Source organism: Vigna angularis, chromosome 8 (genome assembly GCF_016808095.1).
Source record: "Vigna angularis cultivar LongXiaoDou No.4 chromosome 8, ASM1680809v1, whole genome shotgun sequence".
In the NCBI taxonomy this organism is placed as follows: Eukaryota; Viridiplantae; Streptophyta; class Magnoliopsida; order Fabales; family Fabaceae; genus Vigna; species Vigna angularis.
In genome coordinates this window covers 12,238,498-12,253,163 of record NC_068977.1, presented here as the reverse complement: position 1 = coordinate 12,253,163, position 14,666 = coordinate 12,238,498, and the positions used below count along the sequence as shown (strand labels likewise).

At 33.0% G+C, this 14,666-nt stretch overlaps 1 protein-coding gene across 1 annotated transcript; it reads right to left on the bottom strand.

Annotated features, from left to right (window-relative positions):
- Positions 1-2,836: 2,836 nt before the first annotated feature.
- LOC108343765 (uncharacterized) lies at positions 2,837-11,825 on the bottom strand. Its single transcript, XM_017582137.2, has 9 exons — positions 11,569-11,825; positions 10,637-10,757; positions 10,430-10,527; positions 5,487-5,612; positions 5,268-5,388; positions 5,055-5,139; positions 4,437-4,550; positions 4,284-4,323; positions 2,837-3,173 (listed from the first exon to the last, which is right to left on the bottom strand). Exons 1-9 carry the CDS (start codon positions 11,743-11,745, stop codon positions 3,021-3,023), a joined length of 1,035 nt encoding a protein of 344 aa, XP_017437626.1. The 5' UTR covers positions 11,746-11,825; the 3' UTR covers positions 2,837-3,020.
- Positions 11,826-14,666: the final 2,841 nt, after the last annotated feature.

Below are 14,666 nucleotides of genomic sequence, written 5' to 3'. Positions count from 1 at the left end.
TAACATGGACATTCATTATGAGAAGTAGATGAGTTCTCTCACATCGTGAAGTTTTTTTTGTCTTGTCAAAAATAAATTTAGGAAAAAAAAATCTGAAGTTTAACTATAGTACTAAATATATGAATAACGAATTCTTTGAAATTTTGTTTCGTAACAGTATTATTCCTAAACTAACGTGTAAACTCCAAATCTAGGTTGTAGAAAGGAAAAATCATCATTTTCTAGAACTAGTTAAAGTTCTACTTTTTTTAGATGTTTATTCTAAAACCTATTGAGGAAAAATTTTGTTAACTCCCACTTACTTCATCAATAAAATACTCACTTGTATTTGTAAGTCAACTTCACACAATCAATTTATAAGTGAGTTTTACACTTAATTATAATTAGGTGGAAGTAGATATTTGTAAATGGTATGAGATATAATAGCAAGTAACATAATAAACTCAATAAATCTCACTAAAATGAATGTAAAGTGAAATTTACACCTAATTTTATATATTTTTACAAATAAAAATAATATTTAGTTTATTTTAATCTTGATATAAAAGCACTTTGTAAGTAAGTTTATGTATAACTCAACCTTGCAAAATCAACTTTAAGCTGAGGTTTGTACCCTACTTATATATTCTAACTTAACTTTATAACTTAGCTTTATAATTTAGCTTTATTCCTAGGTAATCAGGGGATCTTCAATCATATTCCTATGACATACTCCCTAGCCATGGTCAAACATATTCAAAAAGAGTTGGAGTTATTTGTGAAAGGTGAGCTCAAACTCTTATCATCATGGGTCATCAATGAGTTCTTAGTAAATTAGGTTTATTTTAGACCTTATATAATAGGTTAAGTAATCAAGGTTTTCTTTTTGGCCTTGCATTTGGTTTTAGGGTTGTAGTGTAAGGTTTTAGGCCTAGAAGAGATGAGCCTTAAGAAGACCATTGGATCTAAGGTAAAAAAGTTCTAACTTAGAAAGCAAACCTTCTAAAAGCTTGTGAATCCTTAGCTAAAATGATCTCCTAGTTACTCTCTTTTTGAGACACATGCTATTGCCATGTGGCATGCTCCCGATGGAGAAGATTTCTCCTAGTAGTAGTCATGTGTCATCCTCCTAATCCAGAAGATTTTTCCTTGGTCTCCAAGTTAGAGTATTAGGGTTTTCCTTCTAATTTGGAGATACCTTTATGTTACCTGAGCATATAAATAAGGGTGTCTCCCCCATGCTATTCAACTTAGATCACCAAGACCAAAGCACCCCTTATAAGTTTTCTCTAACACTCTTCCTTAAAAGTTGATCCAACTTTTCTTGAGAACATTTAAACACCACCATAGTCTCTCTTCCTTGCTTGAGTTATATAGCTTGGAGGAGGAATCATCATCTTATCACATCCAAACCACCATACACACATTATATTCTCACTACCATTAAACTTTCGCAATCACCAACCTATTTGAAAGTCTCCACCTTACTTAAGTCATATAACTTACTTAGAGGAACTTATTCCATCAATTCTCACTCCAATAAAATGAAAAACAATAAACTATAAATAGTTTTTACACCATTTCAATAAATAAATTTACATCTAACTCAATTTTACAAAATTAACTTAATAAAATAATATGTACATCCACTAATATATTATGATTTAGTCGTATTACTAATTTATGTGGAATCTCCAACCCACGCACTTATATTGAAGAATTAACATTTTTAATGTAAAATTCGATATTTGTGATAGTTTAATAAAAGTCCAGTAAAAAATAACACAGCAATCTAATAAATTTGACTAAAACAAATTACAATCATTATAGTATTATATTAATATTAAGAAAGTAAAATTTAAACATAATTTAACTTTAATTTATAAATAAGATTTACGTCATATTTATATATTATAAGTTAACTTAATTCTTACATCGTATTTATATATTATAAGTTAACTTAATTCTTACATCGTATTTATATATTATAAGTTAACTTAATTCTTACATCGTATTTATATATTATAAGTTAACTTAATTCTTACATCGTATTTATATATTATAAGTTAACTTAATTCTTACATCATATTTATATATTATAAGTTAACTTAATTCTTAGTTTATATTAGATTTTCATCACCCTCTTTCATGTCGAAAAAAGAATATAGCAAAACAAATGAACATCTTAAGCTTGCAAATAAATATTTGTGAGTAATTCAAAAGAGCTTGGTAAGAGTGACAATATAATCTCAATAAACTTGAATATGATATAATACCATCTTACCACAAATAAGTTTATCTAACTCAACCTTACACGTAAGATGAGATCTATCTAACTATATATTATGATTTACCAAGCCTCCTTTTAAGGAGATCTAAATAATCTTTCCCGAGCAAAGAAGACTAAAAGACAACATAGTAAACTGTTTAACCAATAAATATATATATATATATATATATATATATATATATATATATATATACATATATATATACATATATATATATATATACATATATATATATATATATATATATATATATATATATATATATATATCTATCTTTTGGGGTCATTGCATACCAAATAGCCGTGTAGATACTAAAAAATTGCCCCAGTACAGACTAGGCGATTCTTTTAGGGTCTACTTTAAAATTTTAACTTCAAAAGCTTAAATCCATAGTTGTAAGAATAGTAAATGTGATAAACACTTTATTTTACTAAAATAATTAATGGTTGATGATTTCTATCCAGGAAACTTGTATTTAACTTTTGTTAGTTATGGATGTCATTAATTTTCTGCACACCGATTATATGGGATTTAAAACATTAACATATACGAATAATGCTATAATGTAAAAGAACACACTGCTCAATCAATCTAACATTCAGGATTAGATCAATTATTCAACTCAATCTACTTCAGTCTTTTGTAATATAACCAACAGGTCACTTGATGTGAAATCAAACTGTATTTTAAGAAAATGGAACAAAAAATGTTTACTTGGTCTTCATATGAAACCATTTTTAGCCAAGCTTTCTACCTTAGCCACCATCTTTGAATTGCAGTTACAGGAGCCTTCAAGAATGGTACGTGGCGTTGGATGACAGGATTAACCGTCCTCCCAATTTGAGCCCAGACACTTTGATGGTAAGGGGCGGTAACAGGAACATGATACATAAGCTTCAAAAGCTGCGGGAAGATAGGGAAAACATGAGAATTAATACATGTCTGTCAGTAATAACATTTTATTTCATTTCTTTCTTTGCAGATTTTGTTCAATGCAATACTTGTTACAAAAGAACCGGAGAAAGAAGAGGGTTGATTCAAAAGTACCACAACCCCATTTCTTCTTTTTTTCTTTTCCAATCCTTTTCTGTTGAGAAAAGAATGCTAACTGTACAACTTTTCTCTATAATGTTGTATCTTTTAGTAAATTAGTCATTAATCAGATCACAGATATCTTTTGCCTCAGATGATAAACACATTAAATAGTGTTTGGTTATACACAGTTCCCTTCTTTGATATAGAGGAGGCGCTGCCGGCTAAAGGCGACGGTAGGTGGCAGAGCAGTTTAGGATAGCAGATCTAGTGGAATAGAAGTGCTATTTGGTATGATTCAAAAAAACCCCTTTGAATAGAGACATTAGGGCTATTCTGGAGTGCTATTTTCGGGTTTTAATTTCTAAGATTGAAAATAGAGAAAATGAATAGCAAGACTGGGCTTTAGAAGACGATGATTGGTAATTCCTATTTAGCAAACTTGTATTTGACTTCTTTTGGAATTTACTTGTATATTTTATTTAAGACAGCTATGACTTTAAATTATTGGTTATGAAAGGTAATAATTTGGAGTAAATTTAATCATTTCTTATAATTAATATGCATATAGTATACATTATAAACTAAATAAAAACAACGGTTATGCTATAGCTGTTACCGAGTCTTCCACTACATGCTGCTATCTAGGATTTAAAACATTGGCTCAAACTAACATTTTCCCCAAAAATGTTCAAGACTATAGCAATGTTTCAGTAAACCCCTCATCAAAAAAGTTTACAGCAAGAGGAAAAGTAGTAACAAAATTATAGCAACATGGAGTTATTAATAACAGTGATCCGGTGAATAATTAATTAAGACAGTGCAATACGTGAGGTAATTCAAATTTTGATTGGAAAGGAGGGTCCAAGTAACTTGAATGCCTAAGAGTTGTGTCTTATCCTGAATTCATCATCTCTAACTCAAATATATTTAACAATTTTTCCCATTTATTCTGAACCAGTGCTATGACAGAAAACAAACCTGCCAGTACATGAATGTTTGTATTATGTTCCGCTGCCACCTGCATGTGTGGGTAAGAAATACAGTGGAGTGAGTCAAATAATAATTTGTATGGAGAAGGGATAGTGCCACAGAAATATTAGGGGGAAGAAAGAAAAAGCTTCAGAAACTGACGAGAACAATGAGATGATAAGCAGGAATCCAAGTCCAATCTCAGCATGCGATGTCAGTATATTGAGGGTAGTGTTGTTTGACTCCACCCAAACACAAGGCTCTTCCAAGTACTTCCTATATAAACAAAATTGCAAAAGAAAAAAAATATATAACTTATATGTCAATGTAAATAAAAAAAATAGTTCTTAAGTGAGAATTTAGCGATTCATTATGCATACAATAAAAAATTATGCATACAGATGTTAAGATAATTATTCAGACAATGGTATAAAGAAAGTACTCGTTTAGGCCTTTCAAAGATCAAATCTAATTCTAGAAAAATGATTCAGACAGTTCAAACAGAAATATCACAATAACATTGAAATTATATAAGAAATTCCACGCTTGGCTTTACAACAATAAAGAGTAACAATTAAGTTCTTTGTGCAAAAGGCCAAACTGTTCATTTAAACAATGCACAGCAGGGAAGGCAGAGTATTGAAGCTCTTGGGTCTGACAGTAATTTAATGAAAATATGAGATGAGAACAGGATCAGTTCCTTGCTTACTGAGCAATGCTGTCCCATTTAGGAACATTATTTTCTATGTTACTAGTAAAATATTTTCAAAGATAATTTACCTGTACAACATCGAGCGACTGAAATTCCGTCTCAGGAACTTGGCAACATGTTCAAGTGACCAACATAAGATAGGTATTAAAGCAACTGCAGCATAATAAAAGCAGATTATAAAGAGAAGGACATGAAAGTGGCATAAAGGAATGGTAACATCAATTCCTTCAAGAAGAAGCAAAGAAGAGCAACATGGGATTAGCCGACAAAGGAATACCCACATTTAAGGCAAAGATGAGATGTAACAAATGTAAGGCAGAAGATGAAGTATATAAAATCGTTTGAAGCAGTTATTGATTGAAAGTAAACTTGCAAGGCCTGCATATTCCACGCTCTTGGCTTCTGCAATGGTACAATTACAAAGTAACAACAAATTAGAGACAGAAGAATAAGAACATTCAGAAGATAATGCTAACTGTAACATCACAGCAAAAACTTACTCCATATTGCGAGTACAAAGAGTACAGAGATGAGCAAGTAGTGCCCAGAAAAGAAAGTCGATAAGCCCTATGAGAAAGATGCTTCGGTACCAGTGGAATGGTTGCTAGGAAACCAACAACAAACACCTACAGAAAATATATAAACTAAAGGATCAGCAACAGAACTCATGCAGATACGCAAGTATACAGTTTAGGGTACATAAAGAGTTAGCCATTGTATAACTTGGCAAGTTCACAATTTCAATGCATCTATTCCTAATTCAATACCCTTTTGTCTTTTCTTGACAGATGTTCAAGACAAAATTTGAAATAGTGATTAAAGCAATTTTTATCACCATTAGTATACTAAAATTTAATTCATAATTGTGTATAATTCTTAAAAGAAAGATCCATTAGAATATAACCAGTTCCTCTAGACTCAAATATAAGCAAAAAAAACTGCTCATGTCTAGTGACTTAATATAAGCATATTCCAACTAACTCAATCTTATTTAATACTATTACTTAAAAAATACCCTTATATCCAAACTTGAGCACCATCTCATATGAGAACCCAAGGGAGGCTTGCTTGAGTTGGAGGATCTTTCCACTTCCAGAAAGAAACTCTTGGTTGAATCTTGAATCAAATATTTGAAGGGTTTTTAGTTGAAAAGTGATCTACAATTTTGTGGGAAAAAAAATTAAAAAAAATTGAGAATATACAAAAAATGAAGTTAGTGTTAGGGATTGGGAAAGCCTTGCACCACCCAATCCTATGAGATAGATAAGCAAGTATGAAGAATCGTGACATCTGACATGGTTCACAAGATAAGAAACCCTAAGAGAAAAAATCCTCTACTTCCCCAAACTTTGATTAAACCACCAACGAGTCACACTAAGAGAAAAGCAAAGAAACGTCACTATAGGATGAGCAAAGGGGGGATGGCTCATCACTTGAGTTAGACACACTCAAAATAAGAACTCAAATGTGTATTTAATCAAAGTTATCAAAAGGAGTATCTTCCTTACATAGAGACAATGGTGGGAAGGGATTACGAAAACACTTCTCTTCCCTAGCCCTATGTCCAAACAAATCATAAAAATAGACTAGTATTGGGTATAACTAACTTATTCAAGTTAGGCTAAACAAACAAAATTACACATTTTTTTATGTTTATGATCACATTATCTTCCCCTTGATCAAGAAAATTTTCTCAAATTTTGAATCCTCTACCTGCGTCAAATCTTCATGGAAAAAAATTCTCCTCACACCCCCTTGCCTTCTTGATGGCATGCCTCCTAGCCATGGCCAAGCATACTCAAGAAGAGTTGGAGTCGTATGTGGAAAGTGGGTCCAAGCTCTTATCATCATGGGTCATCAATGAGTTCTTAGTAGATTAGGTTTATTTTAGGCTTTGTATAATGGGCCAAGTAGTCTAGGGTTTCTTTTGGGCCTTGTATTTGGGCCTCAGGTTGTAGTGTAAGGTTTTGGGCATCGAGAAGATGGGCCCTAAGGAGGCAACATGGATCTAGGGTAAAAACCCTAGCTTGGAGAGCAAACCTTCTAGAAGCTTGTGGGCCCTTGGCTAGAGTGGTCTTAAGTTGCTCTCTTTTTGTGAGACACATGCTCTTGCCATGTGACATGCTCCTAATGGAGAAGATTTCTCCTTAGCAGTGGTCATGTGTCAGGCTCCTAATGGAAAGGATTTCTCCTTAGTAGTGACCATGTGTCATCCTCCTAATTGAGAGGATTTTACCTTGGTCTCCAAGTTAGAGTATTAAGGTTTTGCTCCTACCATTTGGAGACACTGTTAGGGTTACCTAAGCTTATAAATAGAGGTGTCTCCTCTCATGTAAATTCACCTTTGAAGTGAGTATTGTTATGAAGCCAAATTTGTGCCATACTACTCAACTTAGGTCACCAAGGCTAGAGCATCCCATCTAGGTTTCCTCTAGCCACCCTTCCTTAAGAGTTGGTCCAACCTCTCTTGAAAGCACCCAAACACCACCATAATCTCTCCCCCTTGCTTGAGTCATATAGCTTGGAGGAGGAGCCACCATCTCACCACATCAAACCCACCACATATGCACAATATTCCCACAACCATCAAGCTTTTGCAACCACCGACCCATTTGGAAGTCTCCACCTTGCTTGAGTCATATAGCTTGGAGAACTTATTCCATCACTTCTTGAATTACTCCAGATGATGTTCACCAAGTTAAAATAATTCTTCAATCAACCACGTTGCTTATGATTCATACTTTGATTCACAAGCACTGAAAAAACCCATTACTAAATCCCTAAACACATTTGAAACTCATTCCAACTCTCCAATTTTATCACACTATTGCCAGCTGCTAGAAATTAATAAATCCTCTTTCAATTTATAATTCAAAGGCCACCAATAATATTAATTCTCCAAATTTAATCAACAAAACCTGCACTGCAATGCTTTATTCACGTGAATTCAAAGTCACCCAAATTGTTTGATGAAGCGCTTCACTCAATTTCCATTGCCAATGCCAAATTCAAAATCACTAACTAAATTCTCATTGAATTGAAAACAAAATAAACAGTGTGCTAGTGTAGCTGCTTTGAATTACACCATGTTGATTCTCCTATTCAATCTACTTTGATGAGCCCCTAACCCCTACTAAAGATGAAGGAGAGTGCTTATGAAAAATAAACATCTCACATTTCTTCTTCTAATTTGCTTTTTCCATTATATCTTAATAAATTATAGACTCATTTTTATTTCTTTGTTTTGTAGAATTGCTCTTGGACACTCTCCTTTTCATGTTGAGACCCTTTTTGGGGGAAAGGAGCTTTGGGACTCATAGCCCAATACCTTGTTTGCTCTTGGACACCTCCTTTCTCATGTTAAAACCCTTTTGGGAGGGTGGACCAAGAAGACAAGAGAGGTCATCCTTTGACCTTCTAGAAGACGGTGTGCGGCTCCTTGCTTTCCAAGCCAAGGTACTGCCCTCTCTTGGACTGACCTAGTTTCTAGAATGTGTAGGGCTAACCTAGCTTTTAGAAAATGCATTACAATTCCATCTAGGTCCCTTATCTATGCCTATATAAGGGTATCTCTCCACCGCTTGTAAAGGATTGATCATATTATGTAGTGTTCAGCTGTTTGAGTGCCCTTTATCAGAATGTTTTGTTTTCTTTAGTCTTACCTTGAACCTTGGTTCAAGTGGCGATAACCACCACTCATCTTGGGTTAGTCCATCCCCCAAGTGGCGTGCCTCCTTCCCATTCCCTATCCTCTTCTCTTCTCTTCATCTTTTTACATTTTTCATGCTCTTGTTTATGCTTCTATATCCACACCCTTCATTCCTATATTCTTGTTCTATTCTTATTTTGTCAATTGAATCCTCTTCTTCCTTCTCTTGAACTCTTGTGAAGTGAATCTTCATACTTAAATAACTTAAGGGATTATCTTCGTATCCAATGGAGATCTTGCATTTTCTTAATAGAGATCTTCCTTGAGTTTTCTTAATCACTTAAACACAAATACCGTATGTGCTAATTGTAATATAAACCCTTATCATGCTTGCACTATTTCAAAGCTTCCAAGCACCATAATCAGGTTAAATTCTGAACCCCTTCAAAGATTCATACTGCATCACCTCTATGAAAATGACACTTGATTCAATAGCATCTACCACCTTTGATTGATTCTCCAAAGAAATTACACCAATTAGAAAAAAAATGAATCACTGCTTGCCACAATTGTACACCTTGTGCTTTTGAAATTTAAATATAGTTCCGCATAGAACCAAATTTTGATTTCACCACAGCTTGAATCAATACTCGAGCTACTTGTGGATTTGCTTTTCCATTTCTACTATTTGAAAATGTTTCATAAATGATAGTGGACCAATTGTCTATGAATCACAATTTTATTGAACTGCTTGGATTGAATCAATACGAACAAAAGCACAATTTGCTTTGCTTATCAAATGATCCAACAATTTTGCACTGAATTGGATTTCATCAAGTTCATATGTTGCTTCTTCACTCCAATTGAAACAGCTTGCAGAAGTTGAATCATGTTTGCTTGCACCACAAATTGAAATTACATCACCAAAGCATTGAATGAAGCAGATCAAGAAAGCGTGACTCAAAAGCTACTTACACTACTAATTTGAAGCTTTGCGGAAAATTTCCTAAAGTGTTACGAAATTCAGGAGCTGTCACGAAGATGCCAGATCTAAGACCTAATACCCAATGACGAGAGGACCCAGGTGAGGCTTGCTTGGGTTGGAGGATCTCTCCACTCAACCTTCAGGGAAGAGTGCTAGATTGGATTTTGAATAAAATCTTTGAAAGATTCTTCTAGAGTATAAAGTGATCTTGAATTTTGCAGAAACCATAAAACAAGAAAAAAATTCAAGAATAAACAAAAATTTAGTACTAGGAATTTGGAAGAACGAGATAAGTATGGAGAATAGTCATTTCTGACACACTCAATATAAAAATTCATGCATATTTGTATTCAGTCAAAGTTATCAAAATGTAACACATGAGCTCTCCTTATATAAAGAGTGTGGTGGGAAGGGATTATGCTCCCTTTCCTAACCCTATGTCCAAACAAAGCATAGAAATAAACTAATAATAGGAACATTCAAGCCAGGCTAAAAACCAAAAGAAAAAGATACACATTTTTTTATGCATAGGATCATCGTATCAGTCTCCAATAAATATAATAAAGGGCAATTTAGGAAATGTACTTTTCATAAAATCAATAAATTGAATGAAACGAACTAACTTAATCAATGTAAATTGGGTCTTTTTTGCTTATATTTAAGTCTGGAAGTAGTTTAACATAAACTATTCAGAGACAAGTAAGAAAGAGAACTAAGTTAATCAAACAGTCAAACGTGGTATCACAATGGTCAACAGTCATACAAAAGTGGAGGATGGATTAATGCCTTGACCGATGAAGAGAGCATACCCAAGCATTGACAGAAAACATAATAGTCTGCCGATCCCAGCGCAAAGGTGCTGCACCTGCAGTTGAGGATGTAGTCCCCGATGTTCTATTAGTTGATGCTGCAGAAAAATCCAACACATACAATAAGACTTGGGCAGGCGTGCAATAAAGAACTAAAAAACACAAAACCAAGACAAGCATCACTGTGTTAGGTATTCTAATATTCACCAGAACTTCTTGCACGAGGTTGATTATTTGTTGGGGGCGTCGTTGATGAGGTTGCTGATGAACGAGCAGGCTGGGATGAACTGGCACCGACTGACATTGGTTCCACCATCAGATCAGAATCCTGTTCGAAATCAAACAGTTACAACAATTTACTAAATCAATTAAAATACCGAAAATTCTACTGATACAACAACATGATGGCGCACACGCACAACACACACATATATATTAGCTAACAGAAAGGATTGTCCTCACTTATATGCACTATTTTGACTATATTAGTATATTAGGATAGTAGTCAATATGAGATTTCCATCACACTTCAAAATCCTACAATCACAACCGATTTACCAAGTCAATGAAAATAACGCACATTCTAAAGGCCCACACAGATATATACACATTAGAGTTTGGATTTAAGTCTCACTCAACTCCAAAAAATAACTCATGTATGAGAGCAGCCCCTCAGTTAGATACACTATTTTGGTCATATTACTAGTCAATACAAGCTATTCAACCATCACTCACAACTACAAATGGCTCAGTAACATCCAGATAAGAATTACCAAATAGACTCAACCACAATTACTATGATAGACTATACATGTAACCCTCCCCGCCACCCCCCCTTCCCCCCTCCCCACCTAAAACTAAAAAAGAACAATTGACAAATAAACACAAAAGAACACAATCTGATGAATATTGTGAACTTAAACAAATTCCAAGGCCTAAACACTCATCAATGGTAAAGTAAGAATTTAAAAAAGGCATGAAGTATTTTATTTTGCAGAAACCCCAAAACCCCTATTGGAAGAAAGGAGAACGACCCAATTGGCCAAAGGGCTTAAAAATCGAAACTTGATGGCAAATTAGGGAATCAAAGAAATTGGGTACGGAGGTAAAGAAGAATAAAAGGAGAAAAGAAAACGCACAACGTAGCGCTGGTAGAACTTGCGCTTGAAGTGGGAAACAACGTCGTTACGAGAGGCCATGTGCGGAGGGATGAGGACGTTGCTCCAGTAATCAGGCCATCGAGAGTCATTGTCGTAGTCGTACGAATCCGCCGCTATTCGCTTCAGCCTCTGTGTATCTTCTCTCTCTTCTCCCATTTTTCCACACTCTTCTTCCGCTGATTCTGTTTCAACACCACACAGTCTGTAATTCCTTAGATATATTTGGTCATTTTCTTATGGTAAACGCACACAGCAGTGTCATATAGTCTGGGTTTCATTTAAAATGTACACTAATACATAGACCCATAATTATAAATTATATTTTATTTAGTCTAATTTTTCACCAAAATGAATTAAGGTGTATTTTAATCTCCATTAATAATTAAAATAATATTATTTTAACAATATTGTAATAGGTATATTTAATTTTAAAAGCAGACTTTATTATTTGCCAATTATTATTATAATTTAGAAATTATTAGTGAAAATTATTTATTTTATATTTAATGTAATGATTTAGAAAATTATATTTTAGAATTCATAATAGTTCAAAAATAATGATTCGATTATTTTAATAATAAAATGGGTTATATAAATAAATTTTTTTATAAATTAAGTTTTATTATTTTAAAATACATTTCTCTAAATTATTTTTATTAAAGTTTTTGTCTTTTTTTTAAATTTTCCCACCATTCGTTCGTCTTATTAAAGATCCAAAATTATGGCATTGATCTCCCGATGAGTTGTTTAATTTGAATTTATAGTTTTTCATTTGAGTAAATTGGTTTTATGTTTATTTCTTGAATCGAATTTATTTTTTCTTGTATGTGTCATGTTAGTCTTCTATTCGACTTTATATTCAATAATGATATAATGGTAGACCCTCATTATTTTTACTATGTTTCTTTGTGTAGATAGAGTATCTTATGAGTTTTGAGATATTGAGCTATCTTATAACTGTTTAAACAATTTAGTCAGGTGAGGGGAGCTAAACTTGTGGTTTTTATATGTTGTTCTATGTTGTAATTATTAGTTGTAATTTGCATGTGTTGCTAGAATGAATTGGGGATAAAATTGGCTTTTTCTGCGAAATTTGGTTTGGTATGTAAAATTAATGTGAATTGGATGAAAACTATATGTTTGAGTGGTTGTGATTGATTGTAACATCTGACGGGTTTTCAAAAGATTAACAAATAAAATATAAGTTCAGATGAAGATGTTTTAAAAAGGATTTTGTGAAAGCGTTTGAGGAAGGAAAGCAATAAACATGACTTTTATACGGGTTCACTCAATCTTGAGCTACATCTAGTTTTGCCTTAAGAACTCTTAAAGGGTTCTACTAATCTTTTCAAAGATTACACGTGTTTTACCTCTACAGATTTACAACAAATATTCTTACCACTTTTGGTTCACCTAGTCAGCATGACTAGTCCGAGTTTAATTACTCCTAGTTTACAAGTATTTTAATTTTAACCACTTTTGATCTCAAGTATTCTAACCACTTTTGGTCTCAAGTATTCTAACCATTTTTGGTCTCAAGTATGCTAAGATTTTTCTCTCAAAAGAAATATACAACGTCAGATGATATATGAGCACATAGAGCTTGAGTTCATTATCTTTCTTACTTTATGCTTCTTGTTATCATTCTTGTCTTATCTTCAAGTTTTCATCTATATATAGCTTCTCTTGAAAGATGATCGTTAGATATATAAGTTAACTTCAGGGGAGCAAGTAGGAAGTTAAACTTTAGTCTTTTTTGTAGGGGTCAAAGCTTCATCGTAGCCTTTAGCAAAACTAAGCTTGTACGATGTGACAAAGTAGAAGGTTTCAAGAGAAACATTCCTAAAATATTCTTCTTCTCTAACAATGTTTTTTTATTGGGTGCAATGATTTTGATAATATCTTTCTACTATGCACAAATATGAAGAACAAAGTATACAAACATTGAAGCACTTTATCATACATGTATTAAATGTTTTAAACGTTAATAAGTGTTAGACTGTATTGCGTGTTCAAATCATCTTATTATTTGTCATGTCATTCATAAATGCATAGTTTGATAAAACCTATAATATGTGTAATCATCAGATGATATAATTATTAGATGTTTCTTCAAAGGCTATAGCATTTAGCTACAATTCATTAGATGATGTATTCTTAAGACGTTTTGCTTGATATAACACTAGTATAAAAAATTGTTTTAGCTTTAGTGTTATAAAAATATAGACTTTCTCATTCATAAGACGTTAGCTTGTTACTCATATAGTCTCTTAGATAATTCTGAAGAGAGATGCTTTCTTTTCTTAGACGTTGTTCATTACTTTGGTTCATTAGATAATTTGGTCTAGAAAGCGTTATTTAAACGATACCAAATATTTCTTTCTTTAAACACCATTTCTTTTAAACAACTTTTCATGGACATCAATATTTCGTTTAAAACTTTTTATTAAACTTCAAAACTTGGGTTGATTAGATGGTCGATTCTCTAGACGATATTGTCTTAACACAATAGAGTAAGTTGGTACATGCTCGATTGTATGTAAACATATTTTTAAACCAAAGCACTAAGGGGAAAGTATCAAATTGATAAATTAAACATGTCAAATTCTCTTTATCACAACATTCTTTTTCAAGTTTTTGATATAGTGTTAAGCTATAGCAGAATGGCTTTGAATGCCAGTTCTTTTAGTTAGGTTTGGGAGCATTTTAGCTCCAGAATGCTGAGTGCCAGAATGTACCACTGAGTGCCGCGTTTTGCAAATGCTTTGGTGTTGAGCGTAGAAAGGTTTTGTTGAGCGCCAGTGAAAACATAATTGAACAATGTAGCAAGAGATAACAATTATAGAAATAAAAGGAAACATGTGAAACATTAAATTGAATTAATAAAAAATGTAATACAACGCGTTCAACTGCTTCCCATACTTGGTCCACATTCATTCCTCATCAAATTCACCATTTTCACAAAAATACATTGTGATAATTGATTATCACTTTTGATAATCGATTATCTCAGTGAAAATTACCCAAAAACATCACGCAAGATGGAATAGTTGATTATCACTTAAGATAATAGATTA